The sequence below is a fragment of the Pygoscelis adeliae genome, unplaced genomic scaffold (genome assembly GCF_000699105.1).
Source record: "Pygoscelis adeliae isolate BGI_AS28 unplaced genomic scaffold, ASM69910v1 Scaffold101, whole genome shotgun sequence".
NCBI lineage: Eukaryota > Metazoa > Chordata > Aves > Sphenisciformes > Spheniscidae > Pygoscelis > Pygoscelis adeliae.
In genome coordinates, this window is record NW_008824238.1 from 331,336 (window position 1) to 349,807 (window position 18,472).

The 18,472-nt window shown below is 38.9% G+C and overlaps 1 protein-coding gene across 1 annotated transcript in view; it reads right to left on the reverse strand.

The window, feature by feature from the left end:
• RALYL (RALY RNA binding protein-like) overlaps positions 1-18,472 on the reverse strand; it is a 116,750-nt gene that overhangs the window by 16,352 nt on the left and 81,926 nt on the right. The window contains exons 5-8 of the mRNA XM_009334992.1: positions 18,177-18,340; positions 17,435-17,515; positions 9,673-9,786; positions 2,660-2,838 (exon numbers count right to left, since the gene is read on the reverse strand). Coding sequence (XP_009333267.1) covers positions 2,660-2,838; positions 9,673-9,786; positions 17,435-17,515; positions 18,177-18,340 — 538 coding nt within the window. The remainder of the gene's footprint in view (positions 1-2,659; positions 2,839-9,672; positions 9,787-17,434; positions 17,516-18,176; positions 18,341-18,472) is intronic.

An 18,472-nucleotide genomic window follows, 5' to 3' on the forward strand; every position in this document is an offset into this window, starting at 1 on the left:
TTGTAACTTGCTCCATTCCAAAATGACACATTTGCTATTAGTCAGCATTATTTCCTAAATAACTTAGTTTTCATAAAACAGGAGAACAACATCTGTTAGGACTTCTTGTTTTATAGCAAGCTTATCTATCCACTTTAATTTTCACAAAACAGAGGGTAATGCCAGATAGCAGGGCACACGACAGGTAGAAGCAGACTGAAATCCCCAGTATGCCTACTGGGGTATTCACCATATATTTAATAGTATTCTCATTGACTTTCCAGTTATACAGCTATCAGTGATTGGAGTGGAAAGTAAAACTTATATCATTTCTACATAAATGTATGTAAGTATAAGTATAAAACAGACTAAATTACAATATGCATCATAAACTACCAGCTTCATATTATAACAGTACTGGCCAATACTGCCAAGTGTTTGGGTAAAAACTGTAGAGGAAAGATGCACAGTTCAATTTATAATTGCTTCTCCATGGGAAACACCCATTGCCTGAGATTTCTTTGAAGTAATCTTTTGTAGAACAATCCTTTATCCAATCCATAGCAGTTTTTCATTCACTGATCTCCCTAGGCTTTGCAAAAGAAACAAAGTGTTATTATCCCATCGTAGCAGGGAGGAAAACTAAGGTGAAGTGGCCTCTTCCAAAGCCTGAGGAAAGTGACAAGGGAGGATGAAAAGCACAAGGATTTTACATCAGTGGCAATCTCAGCTCTGAGCTTTAAAGTGTGCAATACTGCCAGCTTTTCAGCTAGAGGGTCCCAGCTTTTGGGAAGGTGGAAGGCATGAGGCTGCCTGGCTCCACTGCCCTGGCACTGGGACGGGGTGCACTTGACCGAGATGATGCACATAAGCGCTCTTCCTTGGCCTTTCCTTGCTACTACCATGTTGTGTTGGGAGGGTATCGTTCATGAGTGCTAGGGCGCAAGGCAGAGGACACCCCTCTCCATGTGCAGGGAGCCACCTCCTCCCGGCACTCAAGGGGCTCAGTAATGGCATGCAGAGAAGCTGGAGCTGGTTGCTCCCTGTGCCTTAGATGTGCAGCTGAGAGCTCTGAGCTGTCTTTGGAGCTGCATCTGCAACACACACACACTGCACTTCAACTAATGCCATAACATAAATCTTGGCAAGGCTTTTTAACTTGGAAGCAGTGGTGTGCAAATGTGGCTATGCCTGTTCCAGACTTTCACTGTAATGAAATCTTCCTGTGTTGCTTGCTTTTTAGAAACTTCCCTGCTTAGGCCTTTTCTAGATGAAAAATTTCTTCTACATCATGTTTCATTATATGGTGTAGATATATGCTAAATATGTCATACCCACAGGGTGAAATGACAGCACTGAACAGTCAGAGGCTAATATACTGTACGTTAACTTCCCCACTTAGTTGTCTGCAACAGGGAGTCTGACACCTAATTAGTGCAAAACCCACCAGTCTTGCTAAACTGTGGTCACCCCTATGGCTAATATCACTTCAGCTGATCAGGTATCAGCAATGGTGGGATATTATATTTACAACTATTTATTCATTACAAAATTTCAACTTCCTACAAATTCAGAGTGGCAACTGCTTACAGAGGTCCCTCATACCTGTACAGGAGAACCTGTTTCTTTGAGAAAAAGTGATAATATCATCTATATTATATCGCATGTTAAAAGATGAGGGGATTCAGGTTGTAGTAGCTTCTCCTGGGCATAATGCTATTCAGTATTTATAAATTCAAGAGGGCCTTGTGCTGGCTAAAGGGACACGGACCCTCAAATTAACAGTAGGTTTAAATTGTTTTTGGAGTAAGCAGTACAAAACACTGGTTATTCACATGCCCAGTTACTCCAGACTTGGTGTTGGTTCAGCTGTGCCCATTGCTGACTGAATTCTGATGGCATCACTGAATGATTTTTACAGTGCAGACATGATTAAATGTGTGTTAAAAGCAAGCAGGAACAGTGACACTGAGCAACAGAAGTGATTTCTGCTCAAAGCAAGAGAATATGAAAGCTGGGAAGAGAGGGACAGTATTATAGATTCTAAAACAATGTGACTGATCCATTCTTAGGAATGAAGAAAAAAGTATAAATCTGACTTTCAAAATATTTTTTAATGTTTCTCTAGAAGAACTTAGGAGTTTAACAACATGGTGGGTATTTCATAAAGGTGCAGGCTCAGGCTGAAAACCCAAACATTTCTTAGCTAAACATTTCTTAGGGAAAAATCCTTCCATCAAAAAAATCTGTAGCCACCAAGGCAGCCTGCAGGAGATACACATGGAACACAGGGACTTGGAATTATGGGGGAACACGTGTTTACTAATGAGAAAGTTTTCCATTCTAGAATCTTATTTTGAAATGCTCCAGTTAGGAAAACATGGTTGCTTCCCCTCCCCATCTACATGTCATTAAATGTAAAATAATAAATGTAAACCAATATAAAGTACATTTCATTTCCTTTCTAAAATCACCAAGTGTAGTAAAATATATTTTTCTTGTTTATCCTCAGAGGGCCCTGTGCTTAACTGATACTACAGTGTATGAAGAATATAGGACTAGGCACTAGTTACAGAACATCACAGTGCTGCTGTGAGCTTTTTTTGTTAACGCAGATTGTTGGTTCTCTGTGGTTACTTGTAGCAACTGTATAGACAGACATGGCATGGTTATTCCTTACCAGCTCATTGCTGCCATCCTCATCAAAATCCTCCTCTATCCCATCAGTCATGTCTTCTCCATCCCCATCTGCATCTGGCCCTCCTTCAATTGGCTCTTCTGTAGAGTTATCTGCATTCTCTGATATGCATTCCTCTTGAATCAAATCAGCATTATCTTCCATTTGTTTCTTTTGAGCTTCTGCAAGGAAAACATACTCTGTAGAGATTCAGTAGCCTTCCTTATTGATGGCAAAGAAAAGTGTTCTGAGGAAGAAACCTAAGCTTCCCATCTCCAGATGAGCTAGCTTTGTAAAAATCAGTGTGTTAATATCTACCAGGCAAACATGATCAAACCCCTTGTTTTCAAAAATTAATGCATAAATCAACCATAGTACCAACATGCTCATCTATCCCATGCAGTGGATGAAGGCTTTTTGATTTTCTGGACTTTGCTTTGCCCTGGGAATCCAATTGGCATAGTCACCATATATTTATTTATCTGCAACCAATGAGAAGGACATAAATCTCTATGCTCTGAGAAGTGGAAGGCTGTTAATTGCCCATAAGTGAACAAAGATTTGCATAAATTTGCTGTGAATATAGCTCAACAATCACACAGATAATCAACAAAGCCTTCTAGACAACTGAACATATTTTTTATGGAGTAAAGTAACAGTTTCTCCCCGTTGGTATAATGTGCCGAGGTAACTGGAGAATGCTGCTCTCCAATTACCCAGATAAGGGCTTCCTAAAATTTCCACAAAGCAGTGAAAAGAAAGACCATTTCCATGGAGGCCCAGAGGATCTGTTCTGGTTGGCTTAGTGCAGATAGCTGCATTGTTGCGATTATGTATTGTGAGACTCCTGGATATGCTGAGGAATTTCATCCAGCCAGCAGAAATTCAGAGGAGGATTGAGGGAGGAATGACAGAGACAGACTGGCCAGAAGAGTCGTTGGAGGGATCAGCCTTATTCCTATGTACATCAGGAGTTTAGATGAAAAGCTTTATGTACTCAAAGTGAATATGGGCCAGAGAATTGGTGGCCTGTAGCTGGAATACCAATGTCTTTTCAGTCTGAGGGTGACAATACCCATCAACGATCAAATTTCTAGAATAAAACCATTTCTTTTTTTGTTAGATTGACTGTTCTGTAACACTAGTAGTGTATCACCTATCTTGTTGGACAGGCAATGGATCTGCAGATTGTCTGTGAAGCTCTATATTTTTAATCTCTATGAATTTATTATTATTTTACTATAAATCATTACCAGCTGCATATAATATTCAAATCTGCTCACACTTTTCTGTATCATAGTCTTAAACCAGGACATTTGTTTTTCCTTCTACCTCGGCACATTTATTTTGCAACTTACTTTCATCTCTTCAGTCTTTGTTAGTCTCTAATCCCTCATTTTCAGCCATTTACTGAAGACACATAACAAGTAAGCTTTTCTCTCTTAGTCACATAATTTCTGCAGAAAGATTCTTGGACTTAAAGAATAAAATGTCATCTTAGATAACTGCTTTGACAGTACTGTAGTCACACATAGTAGAAGATTCAGCCCGTGGAGCCTCATCATCTATTGGTAAGGTGCTCTATACAATACCATGTTAGTTATAAGTCATGTTACTTGCCTTACTGCGCAAGGAGATGTTGATTGAATCAGCTATGCCTACTATGCCCTGTCCCATCTCCTTCTGCTTCAAGCCACTTCTGAGATTAACCCAGCTGTGGCAGTGACAACTGAATTAACTTTGGTCAAGGCTTTCAAAAAGGGTTCCTGAAATTATGGACTTAATACATTTAAATGGGAAAACTTTCAGGATACAGCTGCAAAAAAATTAGCTCACTTACTTAATTGTCTGAATGAGAACATAGACTGGGTTCTTTAGAGAAGTCTAAAATACCAGCTCAGCATCTAACTCTTTTGAGCTCTTTTGAGAAGCTAAACTTAAGATCCTACCTTTCAGAACCCATCTCTGATATTACAGGGCAAATATTCTCCTCTAACCATTTTTTCACATCAAAACAGCTTCTTATCCCTGGCTTCCTGATTCAGATTTTTACAAACAAAGGAGCTATTCCTGCAGTTTCCCTATGTACAGGAAATCCTCTTATCTATATTCCCATTCCCACTATTGGAATGGTCAGGGGTTGATAATAGTGAAAGACAGAACATCAGCCATTATTGTAAGGAGAGTTTTCACGCAGCTGTGGAGCAGTAACCAAGGTATGCACTGAGCTTGTCCAGCTTGTCTGTTTAACCTGTTACATTCCTCCAGATGTATAACTTTTAAGATTAATAATTAAATATTCCTCATGAAAGTAATGCAAACGTAAAAAACCAAAAAGGCAAGATGATGGCTTGATTTTTGTTTTGTGTAAACGAGACATAGATATTCTCTCTGATCCCAGTCTTAGTGGGCCACACCTTCTGGCAGAGGAAAGTAAGAAATAATATTGCCAAACCACAGAGAAGGAACAAAATCATCTCGCATCTGACATCGTAAATGAAATAGTTCAGGTACTGATGTAGCCTTATCTTATACAAATCTTTCAGCTGAGGAAGCAATCATCTGCAGACTAATCACCCAGGCTGCATAACCCTCTTCATCAGCTCGGGAGACTTAAATGGGGATCCAGGTTTACTGGTGTCTCTGAGGTATTTTTTCTCCTCACACCCTCTGATGAGAGGCAAGGAATATGAGGGACCAGTTTTGCACCTGATGTTTTAAAACATCAACGATTTGAAACCAGTTTTTAATCTCTGAGGAGATTACTCATTGCTTGTCTTCAAAAGGCATAACAGTATGATTCAATACAAATCAACGTTTTCCTCTTTGAGCTGATTTCTATTTAAATGAGTTCACTACAGTCCTTTAGCAAAAGTGAAAATTGGATATCAAAGTACAATGATGTGCAGGTTGTTTTGCATAGTAATGGATTTATATAAAAACTCCCTGAAGTAAGGATGCGCCGTCTCAGAGCATTTCAGTACACAAGTGATTCAATGGACTGCCTTGCAATTACATCTTCACTGATTATACCAACTTTTATCTAACTTGCATAAAGTACAAAATAGAATGTAATGAATACATATTGTGTACAGTTCTCCTAAAAGAGATAATCACACTCTGTACCTTAGACTAAGGTTTACCTTAGACTTGGAAAAAAGCACTCAACTTATTTTGTGGTGTAAACTATGACAGCTGAGGGATTGGTCCTTGGGATTGGTCTGTCAACTTAGAAAACGATTGTAAATAAAAGGTAGGGTTTTTTAAAGAGCTGTTTGTTTTTTTGTATAATCACACTCTGTACCTTAGACTAAGGTTTACCTTAGACTTGGAAAAAAGCACTCAACTTATTTTGTGGTGTAAACTATGACAGCTGAGGGATTGGTCCTTGGGATTGGTCTGTCAACTTAGAAAACGATTGTAAATAAAAGGTAGGGTTTTTTAAAGAGCTGTTTGTTTTTTTGGTTTTTTTTTTTTTTTTAATTTTAACCCTAAAATATTTTTCTGTAGTGTTCTGCCCTAGGAAGACATTCATTAGAGTTATTTCTGAATGCCAGCAGGAAAATCCTGGGTTCAGAGAGATACCTCTGAAACAGATCAGCAAATAGGGCAGGCACGGGAACAGGACGGATCCAGATCTAAATATCTATTTTGCCTGTGTCAGGTTCATGAACCTCAGCTACTAATTCCCACCAATGTTTTAGATAGTCTTGATGGAGCGCTCTTTATGTGTCCTGTTGGGTCTTTTTGGCTTCACGTAGCTGATTGGGGTTAGGCAAGGGACACAAATCTGAGTGCCCAGACACCCAGGCAGCTGTGGATTTTAAGGCAGAATTTCTTTCACACATTTCACACAAAATACATAAAAAATTTTCATCAGAGAATGGAGGGGAAAAAAAAAAAAGGAACATTGAGATTTTTCACAAGATAAGGCTTCCATTTCACCGCTGGCTCTCATCAAAATCAGCTTGCTAGTACACAGCTCCTGTACAAAGATACACCACGTGATTTAAAAGGAAATTGCCAAGGAAGTACCATAGACAGTGGTGAGAACTGAGATTGTTTTCTATATACACTGTGGTGAAAATACAACCTTATAAATTCCTTATAACTGCTCAGTATGGCTTTAAAGTGTTGCCAGGTGACCTCATTCAACTAATAAAATGATCACTGCAATGATAGAAATAAAGATCTTGATTAAATTAAAAAGCAGGGTTGGATTTTGTCATTCCCAAGGTTTGCCTCAAAACAAAACATTTCAAGACACAGAAAAGCTGAACTAGAGGTGCGGTTGGATTTACAGAGATGCCACAGTTTCACAAAATAGCTTAGGTTGGAATGGATCTCTGGACTCTCCAAGTCCAACCCCTCTTCAAAGCAGGGCCAAACTCAAAGTTTGGTCCAGGTTCATGGGGCATTGGCCTGATGAGTTTTGAACGTCTCCAAGGATGGAGCTACTATAGTCCCTCTGGCAACCTGTTACACTGCTTAGTTGCATCTCTTTTCCTTATATCAAACAGGAATTTCCCTTGCTGAAACTTGTGACTATTGCCTATTGCCCAGGCAATAATTCCTGATATATACCATCTAATAATTCTTAATGTGGATAGCACAAGCATCCCTAAGATCAACAACCTCTAACTTAATTCTGTTCAGTCAATTTTTTAGTGGTATTTTGTTTCCAGAACATCTAGTAAGAATCTCTTATTTTCTTTTTTTTTCCTATTGCACCATAGAAAACAATTCTTGAAATGATGTTGCATGATCTGTGAAGACTATTACTTCATCCTCCCAACAGTTCTACCTGAGAGTTAATTTACCTTGCTTCAGGCCTCCATTATGTAGTAAAAATCTGGAAGGCTTCCATTCTCTCTTGTCTGTCTGCTTGACTGATAACTAGGAAAGAAAATTAACTCCATCCCAGCCAAAACCAGCACGCTAGGTTCTAATTTAATTAATGTGACAACAAATTGCTTTCACCCACCTGCTTCAGCTTTTTGCTGCTTTTCAATCTTTTCCAGTCTCCCTAGCAAGGAGTCAATTTTTGTTTTGATCTGGGTTAATTCCTTCTTGATTGTTTGCAACTCATCTGATTTCACTGTGGAAAGAGAGTAAAGGTGCAAAACATGAAATAAATTATATTTGCAGCCCCCCATGAACAAAACATTCTTTTTTCTTTCCTCTGTAGTACAAAGTCTACTTCAATGGACTGCCTTGCAATTACATCTTCACTGATTATACCAACTTTTATCTAACTTGCATAAAGTACAAAATAGAATATAATGAATACATATTGTGTACAGTTCTCCTAAAAGAGATAATCACACTCTGTACCTTAGACTAAGGTTTACCTTAGACTTGGAAAAAAGCACTCAACTTATTTTGTGGTGTAAACTATGACAGCTGAGGGATTGGTCCTTGGGATTGGTCTGTCAACTTAGAAAACGATTGTAAATAAAAGGTAGGGTTTTTTAAAGAGCTGTTTGTTTTTTTGTTTTTTTTTTTTTTTTTAATTGTTAACCCTAAAATATTTTTCTGTAGTGTTCTGCCCTAGGAAGACATTCATTAGAGTTATTTCTGAATGCCAGCAGGAAAATCCTGGGTTCAGAGAGATACCTCTGAAACAGATCAGCAAATAGGGCAGGCACGGGAACAGGACGGATCCAGATCTAAATATCTATTTTGCCTGTGTCAGGTTCATGAACCTCAGCTACTAATTCCCACCAATGTTTTAGATAGTCTTGATGGAGCGCTCTTTATGTGTCCTGTTGGGTCTTTTTGGCTTCACGTAGCTGATTGGGGTTAGGCAAGGGACACAAATCTGAGTGCCCAGACACCCAGGCAGCTGTGGATTTTAAGGCAGAATTTCTTTCACACATTTCACACAAAATACATAAAAAATTTTCATCAGAGAATGGAGGGGAAAAAAAAAAAAAGGAACATTGAGATTTTTCACAAGATAAGGCTTCCATTTCACCGCTGGCTCTCATCAAAATCAGCTTGCTAGTACACAGCTCCTGTACAAAGATACACCACGTGATTTAAAAGGAAATTGCCAAGGAAGTACCATAGACAGTGGTGAGAACTGAGATTGTTTTCTATATACACTGTGGTGAAAATACAACCTTATAAATTCCTTATAACTGCTCAGTATGGCTTTAAAGTGTTGCCAGGTGACCTCATTCAACTAATAAAATGATCACTGCAATGATAGAAATAAAGATCTTGATTAAATTAAAAAGCAGGGTTGGATTTTGTCATTCCCAAGGTTTGCCTCAAAACAAAACATTTCAAGACACAGAAAAGCTGAACTAGAGGTGCGGTTGGATTTACAGAGATGCCACAGTTTCACAAAATAGCTTAGGTTGGAATGGATCTCTGGACTCTCCAAGTCCAACCCCTCTTCAAAGCAGGGCCAAACTCAAAGTTTGGTCCAGGTTCATGGGGCATTGGCCTGATGAGTTTTGAACGTCTCCAAGGATGGAGCTACTATAGTCCCTCTGGCAACCTGTTACACTGCTTAGTTGCATCTCTTTTCCTTATATCAAACAGGAATTTCCCTTGCTGAAACTTGTGACTATTGCCTATTGCCCAGGCAATAATTCCTGATATATACCATCTAATAATTCTTAATGTGGATAGCACAAGCATCCCTAAGATCAACAACCTCTAACTTAATTCTGTTCAGTCAATTTTTTAGTGGTATTTTGTTTCCAGAACATCTAGTAAGAATCTCTTATTTTCTTTTTTTTTCCTACTGCACCATAGAAAACAATTCTTGAAATGATGTTGCATGATCTGTGAAGACTATTACTTCATCCTCCCAACAGTTCTACCTGAGAGTTAATTTACCTTGCTTCAGGCCTCCATTATGTAGCAAAAATCTGGAAGGCTTCCATTCTCTCTTGTCTGTCTGCTTGACTGATAACTAGGAAAGAAAATTAACTCCATCCCAGCCAAAACCAGCACGCTAGGTTCTAATTTAATTAATGTGACAACAAATTGCTTTCACCCACCTGCTTCAGCTTTTTGCTGCTTTTCAATCTTTTCCAGTCTCCCTAGCAAGGAGTCAATTTTTGTTTTGATCTGGGTTAATTCCTTCTTGATTGTTTGCAACTCATCTGATTTCACTGTGGAAAGAGAGTAAAGGTGCAAAACATGAAATAAATTATATTTGCAGCCCCCCATGAACAAAACATTCTTTTTTCTTTCCTCTGTAGTACAAAGTCTACTCTCTCATTTATGTCAGTATTTTTAGAGATTTAACTTTTAAAATGAACATTGTTAATTAAAAATGCTGAATCCTGGGAAATCACAAGATACTAAACCCTAGTGGCAAGGGGTTATGTGAGGTGTATTGCTCTGTAATAAGCATTTCAGGCAAAACATCTCAAGGGCATTCTTGGTAAATCCAAGTAACTTTTACTGAAAAACAGCCTATAGTGAAAAAATGATTCAAATATGACAGACAGTTCACAGTCTTGCAATGCTATTTTGCTGGACTATTTTGTAATAACAACAACAATAATAAAAAGATCCCTCACAGTAGCAGTAGGTATTTTTCAACAAGAGTGAATGGTAACATAAATGCTAGGGAGCCAGGAATGCAATGTTATATTCCAGTCAACAACTTCATTGCAATAGAAGATATTAAGTATTATTGCTTCAAAAGCTTTCAGTTCTGGTAATTTCTTGTACTTTTTCCAGCTATAGATAACATATGAAAATATTTCTTTTTATGATCACATCCAGGGACTGGAAGCAACGCCCACAAATTAAGAGCTGAAGTTTCCAAATCTTTGTTGCATTGCATTACTCTTCATTTACGTACATTATTGCACTCTTGTTGTCTAACGTAAGAAGGAGTAACTGCTTTGGAGGTGTTTTGGCTTCAGAAGAAACAGCACTGCGGCACGCATGAATGATCTCACTATTATGGCATTATTAGGACATGTTTTTATGCTCAGAAGATAGTCCAAACAGATCCACTTGCCCCATCTATGCTAGGACATCATGTTCAAAAGGTGAAGAGGAGGAAATGGGAACCCTGTGCTAGCATGGGAAACTAAAGACATTTATAAAGGTCAGGAGTAGATAACACAGCTGTCACTCTTACAACTGTTGTAGGAAGAAATGGACCATCACCTTAAACTGTGAGGGACTGGCAATGGAAAAGCACTGAGCAGTATTACTCTTCCATCCTTACAGCAGCTGAAGCAGGATGTGTATTGACTCTGGGGTGTGTATCTGGAGCAATGGGAGAGCCCTTAGTGAGCCTGGGAAAAAGAATGTTCTGCCATGGTGAAGGACATGTTCCCTTTCTGTCCAAAGGGTCTCCTGACTGCATCTTGCCTTATCAGTCCTGCTCATTGACTCATGGGCATGTATCTCTTCATGGTGTCTCATTGGTATTTTTTATTGGACAGTAAAGATCTGATGATGAAGTGTGCAGGCAAGCTACTGCCTGCTTCAGTGGTAGTAAATGAGTATGTGTTTGCTTCTAAATCAGCCTTATTGCAAACTTGGAGCACATCCACTGAGGTTGAAACCAAGGCTTTTTATCTTAGAGTTTGGGTCACGTGCATTATAACAGGTCAGCTTAAGGCGGTAGGTTGCTATATGTGGTGATGAACTTGTTTAATCACGTGTTCATCTTGAGAAATCGCATATCTCACAGTATCATAGGCTGAAACCTCTGATCTCATATTGAATGAATGGTAGGCCTTAGAGAACAAAGCTTAAAAGTAATCTTTGTGCTAGACCCTTATATGCTATACAGTATTTGATGGAATTATTCAGTATATTTATAGAGCAAGGCCTTAAAATGTTCTTGGAAAAATAATGGGTCACTATCCAATCCCCCAGATCTGTAACAAAACGTTAAGATTCTGACAACTATATATTTAGAAGGTTACTGCTTCCCTGGGGGCAGTGGTTGGTCTGTGCTGGAGTAGCAAAGTGGCACAGATTCCAGGGTGAAATTGTGTGAATCTGTCCAACAGGGAATGTTAAGTGTCTGCAGCAGCCCTCTGTGAAGGCAGCTGGCAACAGATCCTGTGCGGCCAAGCTGTTGTGTTAGAGGTGGTCCCTTGACTGGCAAATAGCACGCTTGCCAAGGCTAAAAGGTCAAAAGTCAGAAGAGACACCATAAGGACCTAATGAGATTTGTTCCCAGTCTAAAAAGCAAAGCAGAAAACATTTGCACTTCTGAATTTGGTGAGGAAACAGGCACATACGTAGGGCTACTGTTCAACTCAGGTCAAACCTGCTTCACAGGGGCTTCCCTGTGGTGTCTCAGTGAGAAATCAGTTTGGGAAGAAGACTGCATCAGAGGGAACACAGACACAACAGTGGGGATTCAACAGCAAGCGAAGATGGTATAAATGACTGAGGAGCTTTATTGCTACTTTGCAAGATTTCCCTATGCCAAAACTATTTGCTCAAACTTTGGTCACTGAATCTACAATTTATCATTCACATTTAATAAGGTCATTAAATAGGAGATTCCATCATACAGTCAATCACTTCAAGTTAACACTAGAAAGGACTGAAAGAAAAAGGGGGAAAGTTTTTCAACAAATCTGCACAAGTTCCAAATTTCCACCCTGGGTCCAACATAGTGATGGTGTAGTTATTTGAGTTGCTTATTGTCTTAATTTGCAGAGAATTGTAAAAATCTTCAAAATCATTCTCCTAGAGCAAATCCACTCTCAGTTATATTGTATTGGGGACTTCTGTAGTGAGCAACAATTACTAAAAACAAATTACTAAAGGTCCTGATGAAAAACAAGCTGAATATGAGCCAACAATGCACCCTTGTGATAAAGGATGCCATCAACATCCTGGGCTGCATTATGAGGAGTGTTGCCAGCAGGTTGAGGGAGATGATCCTTCCCCTTTACTCAGCACTGATGAGGCCACATCTGGAGTACTGTGTCCAGTCCTGGGCTCCCTGGTACAAGAGGGAATGAAGAAGACAAAGCCAGACTCTTCTCAATAGTGCCCACTAACATGTCAAAGACCACTGGCATGAATTAAAGCACATAAAATTCCATCTAAACACAAAAAAAAGCTTTTTTTTTTTCCTGTGAGGGTGGTCAAACACTTGCCCAGGTGGCCCAGAGAGGCTGTGGAGTCTCCGTCCTTGGAAGTATTCAAAAGCCGTCTGGACACAATCCTGGGAAACCTGCTGTATGCAGGTGACCCTGCTTAAGCAGGGCGGTTGGACCAGATGAGCTCCAGAGATCCCTTCCAACCTCAACCATTCTGTGATTCTGTGATTCTGTGATTCTGTGGTATAGAGCTTGGGAAGAACTTTAGGCTTTTTAAGCACAGTGTTATGACAAAGACAAAATGTAAAGACTGTAAATACTGTACTTCAGGTGTCCTGCTTTGAGTATATAATTTCTCCTTTAAAACTTCATAGATTTTTTTTTTTTAAGTTGATCTCAGGCAAGAAATAAAGCAGTTGATAAACATAAAACCAGAGCTGCATGTGTCCAAAGTATCTGTTCATCTGCTTTTGAGTAATAGAATAGGAAAATAAAGTAGCTTACTGCCTCTTTTTTTTTCCTATTAGCAGATAAGCAAAGGCTAGCAGGTGACAGAAATACATGTATTGAAAGGGAAAGAAATTACTAATGAAATTCCTCAAGCACTGGCACCAAAATAGCTAAATATCTTCAACAACTTTGATGCAAAAAAGTAAATAAACAGGTGGAATTTGCTGATGATGTGAAATTCGAAGGTGTCATCTATTCAGAGTGACTGGAATGGAAGGAAGAGTCAGGTGATTTTAAGGAATGCTACGTTAGAAAAAAGAAGAAGTGCAATTGCACTGAAAAAAAGTCCTGCACTTGATTGACTAACAGCAGAACTACTCTTAACGTGGAAGCTCATTAACTGAAAAAGACAGTAATGGAGTCATCCTTGGGTGTAGCTGTAGTCTCAGGTTGACAATAGGCTATCACTATAATGCAGCCATGAGAGAAAATGCAGTGCTAGGATGTGTCAAATGATGTATTGCTAAAGATGGGGAAGTACAATGCCATTGTACAAGGACCTGGTGAGAGCTCATCTGGAATAATGTGTACAGGTTGAACCACTGAATTCTGGGAGGTATGTGGGGAGAAGGGCCGTGAAGATGACCACAAGAATGGAAAGCCTGTAGTGTGACAGAAGAGTTTTGCTTTTATGCCCGAGACAAAAGAAGGTAAAAGGAAATAAAACTTTTAAGCTGAGACAGTGTTGTCACAAAAAATGGATATGAACAAATAAGAAACAAATTTAAGCTGGAAATTAGAAGAAACAGAGACAGACAAAAACCAAACCATAACTAGCTTTAAGATGGAGCTTAAAGGATTAGATGATGTGGCTACTTGCAACAGTAAGGAATTAGATTCAGTGACCCTTTCCAGCCCTCTGCCAGGAATACAAGGGCCTTCCAGAATGCATCTTTCATAGAAGCATCTAGCACCAAAGGAGACAAATTGCATCCAGCTCAAAACAAGAGATTTAAAATTCAGGTAAATCACATTTTTAGAAATGAAAGTGCTACTGTTCAATTACAACTATATTTGTGAAACATTTTTTGCCATAACTACAAATCGATTCATCCACAAAACATGATTCAGATTACTTTGGAAAGAAATGTCATGTTTTAAGCCTTTCATGTTTAATATAAAATATTTTATCATATTGTATTACTTCAGATTTCACTGAAAAATTTGTTAGCTGATGAAGCTAAATATAAACTATACAAATCAAAATGAATAAGTTTAACGGCATAATTCAGTACATATTGTAACATCTTAAGTGTCTACTCCTTAATCTCAAGCACACAGGGTATAAAAAATTTGATTGGTGTTTTCCTCCTATTTTCAGATGTGTAAAATAAAAATGCATACTCCAAGAGCTTCAGTTTCTATATTGTCAGAAAAAGTGAGTTTTTCCCAGTTCTAAATAGCAATCTGCATCTGTTGCTTCCTACCATTAACATGAAGAACTACTGTGTGTAGTTTCCACACCAACATGTTTCATTTTGTGAGTTACTGCTGATAATGTGGAAAGGTTTCTTTATTTTTTTCTAGTCTTTGGAGTTAAAAAGAAAACAAAATATTGTCAGCTGAGCCTTGAAAAATTATAGATTCAGAAAAGAAATAAAATCCTCCTAACTTATTTTGTGTTTTGGAAGCAAACTTAGAACACATATTGCCACTGTTTGGTAGAACAAGAATTTACTGCACTGGAGGGCAGACATTATTTTTGCAGACATACATCAGTGAGCAAGGCATTTTTGGTATTATGTTTTTATAACATCTTTGCTGTGTGCCACAACAAACTTCTGTCTTTGGATTGCTGGTTTTCAGAAGTGAGTCCCTCTAATCCTGATAATTTCACTGAGGGATCCCCTGTGTTCTGACCTTTAATACTACATGTATGGGTTCATTTTCTGGATCCAATCTGAGCGTGGAGAACAGCTATGAGAACAGTTATGCCTATGAGATTTCTACTTAAATCTGAAAAGTCTATTAGGGGATGTGATCTCATGAGAGTTTTGCTATTTGGGGGTGAAATCTTTCAATGGTAATACCATTTTGATATAGTTAATTCTGAACCTGTGACTAAGCTGTTTTATGGTCTTGAATTTCATTAGAACCCAAAATACTTCCCACAAACTGTGTTTCTCCTTATTGAAGAGATCTTTTATTTAACTAGCAATAAATTACAATTAGAATCAACAGTGTATTGGTTCAAGGGGTTCAGATTAGCAGTGTAGAGTAAGGGGCAATAAAATACTAAGTTGCTTCATCCCACAATTCAATATAACCAACTTTTCCAATAAAATGGCAAAAGAAGCCACAAAACTCACATTCTCTACTTTCCAACTTGAAGCCCCTAAGGAAATGGCTCAGTTATTTCTCTGATAAACGTCTTGCAATAAGCTGATTACATTCCTGTCCAAGTCAACAAAATCATGTTTCTACCTTTATGATGGGTTGGTTAGACTTGACAAAAAGGGAAGTAATTCAATGGGGAAATCAAGCATGAAAGTCTTTATACTCTGTGTCTGACTCCTTTTAAAGGTGTGCTGCATGCAGAAAGAATATTTTCTGCAATTTATTCCAGCATGATAAATGGTCTCTGCAGTTGTGTTCCAATTGCCATTGTAAAGAACTGAGGGTGGAAACCCAACAGAGGCCAAAATGTTAGCCCACGTTTTTAGTGATGCATCTTGCAGCTCTCCCTTCAGTGTTAAAGAGCTGGATCCAAAGATGCTCTTGTCACCTGGAGCTCTAAGACTGACATTTTTAGAATTCACATCACACCTGAATACATTGAAGGAGCATAACACTGTTAGGATCTCTACACTCCTGATTGCACTTCCATTAAATAATTTACAGGTTCTGCAACATTTGCCATGTTATGCAGGCAGTGTTTTGGAGGTCTTCTAGCAAGTGGCTATGGGTACTTAGTCTAGGGTTGAATCCTTTAATCTACGTTATGCATTACTTAAATCCTGACATGGTACTATGAAACATTTTCTGAAATGCAGAATAAATGAAGCAAATTTGATGATTATTCTAAGGATCAGATATCTCTACGTTAATGTAATATTCTCTGTTCCATTCACTACAATGGAAATTCAGATTTCTGGGTGAGACATTTCCTTGACATCTATTGGAATATACTAAGGTCCTCAGCTCTCTAGAATTTTGGAGTTATTCTTGTTCTGGACAACGAGAAATATATATATATAAAAACTTATCTGAAAATAATTCATCTTCTCAAGGCAAAGTGAGTCCAAAAACCCATTCTTATTAGACCATGCTTAGGACAACTAGTGAATTGAATGCACTGATACTACTAACTTTTCATATGGATAAGACAACAATAAAGGGTGAACAAAGGAGGTCTAATGAATCTGTAAGTGTACACACTTACTAAAGCTTTGATTCACTGTGTGAAAACCCAAAGACTCAAGGGCTGGAAAAGACTAAGAAAATAATTTAAATTAAAGTCTACTAAAGTGAAGATATTGAACTGTATGCTTTCTTTTAAATTAATATAAGGAACCATAATTCATTACTTAAAGGATTGAGGAAAGAAGAAAGTAGCTATGGACAGGTGGATTAGTTCAAGATGTGGATGAAAATGTCTAGACTCATGTTGATCCCCCAGAGAACAAAGGAAGCGTTGCTACTCCCAGACATCCTCTTAGGGTATAAGTGAGCTCCAGGATATGACACCTAAATTTAGATGTCTTCCTGTCTGGTAGTGGGCATCTAGCCAATTCATTCACTGGAGACTTGTGTGTGGTTTGACTGTACAGCCAACAGAGACCCTCTTTCTCAGAATGTCATCCTTTCCAAGGAATGGCTCAAGCTCCTTGTTCCTCAGTGTAAAACATTATCTTTTGCTCTGTTTATCACATTTCCATTCTTTCAGTCACGTGCATATTTATTACATGTTTTCTTTCAAGGTCTTGGGACACCATCGGTTCATACAATAGGATCAAGAATGGATCCTAGCGGGCTCACTAGAGGTCCATCTTCTTTGTTAGATGCTAGTGTGTGAGATTTGGATAGGTTATTAAAGCAGAGTATATAATTGGCTCAAGTTGATGACATAATTAACCCCTCTTCCAGTAAGGTGTAGTGTTGGTGGATTCACTTATATCATGGTTGTGTATAAGACAGCATGATGCATTGTCGGCCAGTCTGGTACTGAAAGTGTCTTATTGAAGTCCCTTCATTCTTTCTAATATCTGATCCCTACCTGATTTTTCTCTTCCTCTTCCAGGGACGCTTCCAAGGACAGTATCGCTCCACATAAGGGGCAGGGGAAGACAGGTGGGTGCTGAAAGATGCACGGAGAGGAAGATGAAGTTCCCAGGACAATACTATGGGGTGGGGAGCTTGGTGAGCTTGGAGGAGGGAATGCCTATTGTTCATCAGTTCTTCTAAGGCCAAGTCATTAAGGAAAGGTTGAATAATCCCGTTGCCAATACTGTTTTGCCCTCCATTTATAACAGGCAAAGACACTTTGCCTCTTTCTACCCTCAGAGGAATCTGGCAAAAAAAGCACACACAACCCAGCCTCCCCCTGCCCCCCTACCCCCCATCCCCACCAGCTCATATACAATCCTCAAGTCTCAACAGAAATCAGTGTGCCTCTGTCTATAATAAGAATATTAGCTTTGCTTTATTATCAGCTGTTCACATGACCTCATGGTGCATAAGCAGTCAGGACGATAGGAGATTTTAAACAGGCTTCTTCTGAGGCCAAGGAAGTGATCTGTAGGTCAAATGTTGTGGAAGGGATTTCCTTCAAAAGTTACATCAGTGTGCTCTTTGACTTGCAGGAAAGGCATGGCAGCTTTGGTAATCAAACCAGTTTTTCAAGCTAAAGGCTGAGGGTAGGAGATGACTACAACAGAGCTATATAGTGGAAGCTGTCTGCTTACAGCAATTACTAGGATCATTGTTTCAATAATATCCAACTGATGTGAGCAACTCACATTTGGATCCTGAGGAAGAAGCCCCACTTGAGGTGGATCGTGATGCTCCTTTCATGGAGAAAACCCCTTTGCCTCTGCGAGTTGTTGTCACAGCCACACGAGGACGCTTCAGTGGAATCACTGCACGGGGTGGTGGGGGGACACGACTGTGGTAATCAAACAACCTAGAAAAGATTAAGTCAGCTGGACTCCATAAAACCTTCTGTGATTTCATGTCATGGAAGCCCTGTCAACTACATTTTCACGTTATCTTTGAGAAAATTACCCTCTGAAGCCGTAATCACTTTATATCACAG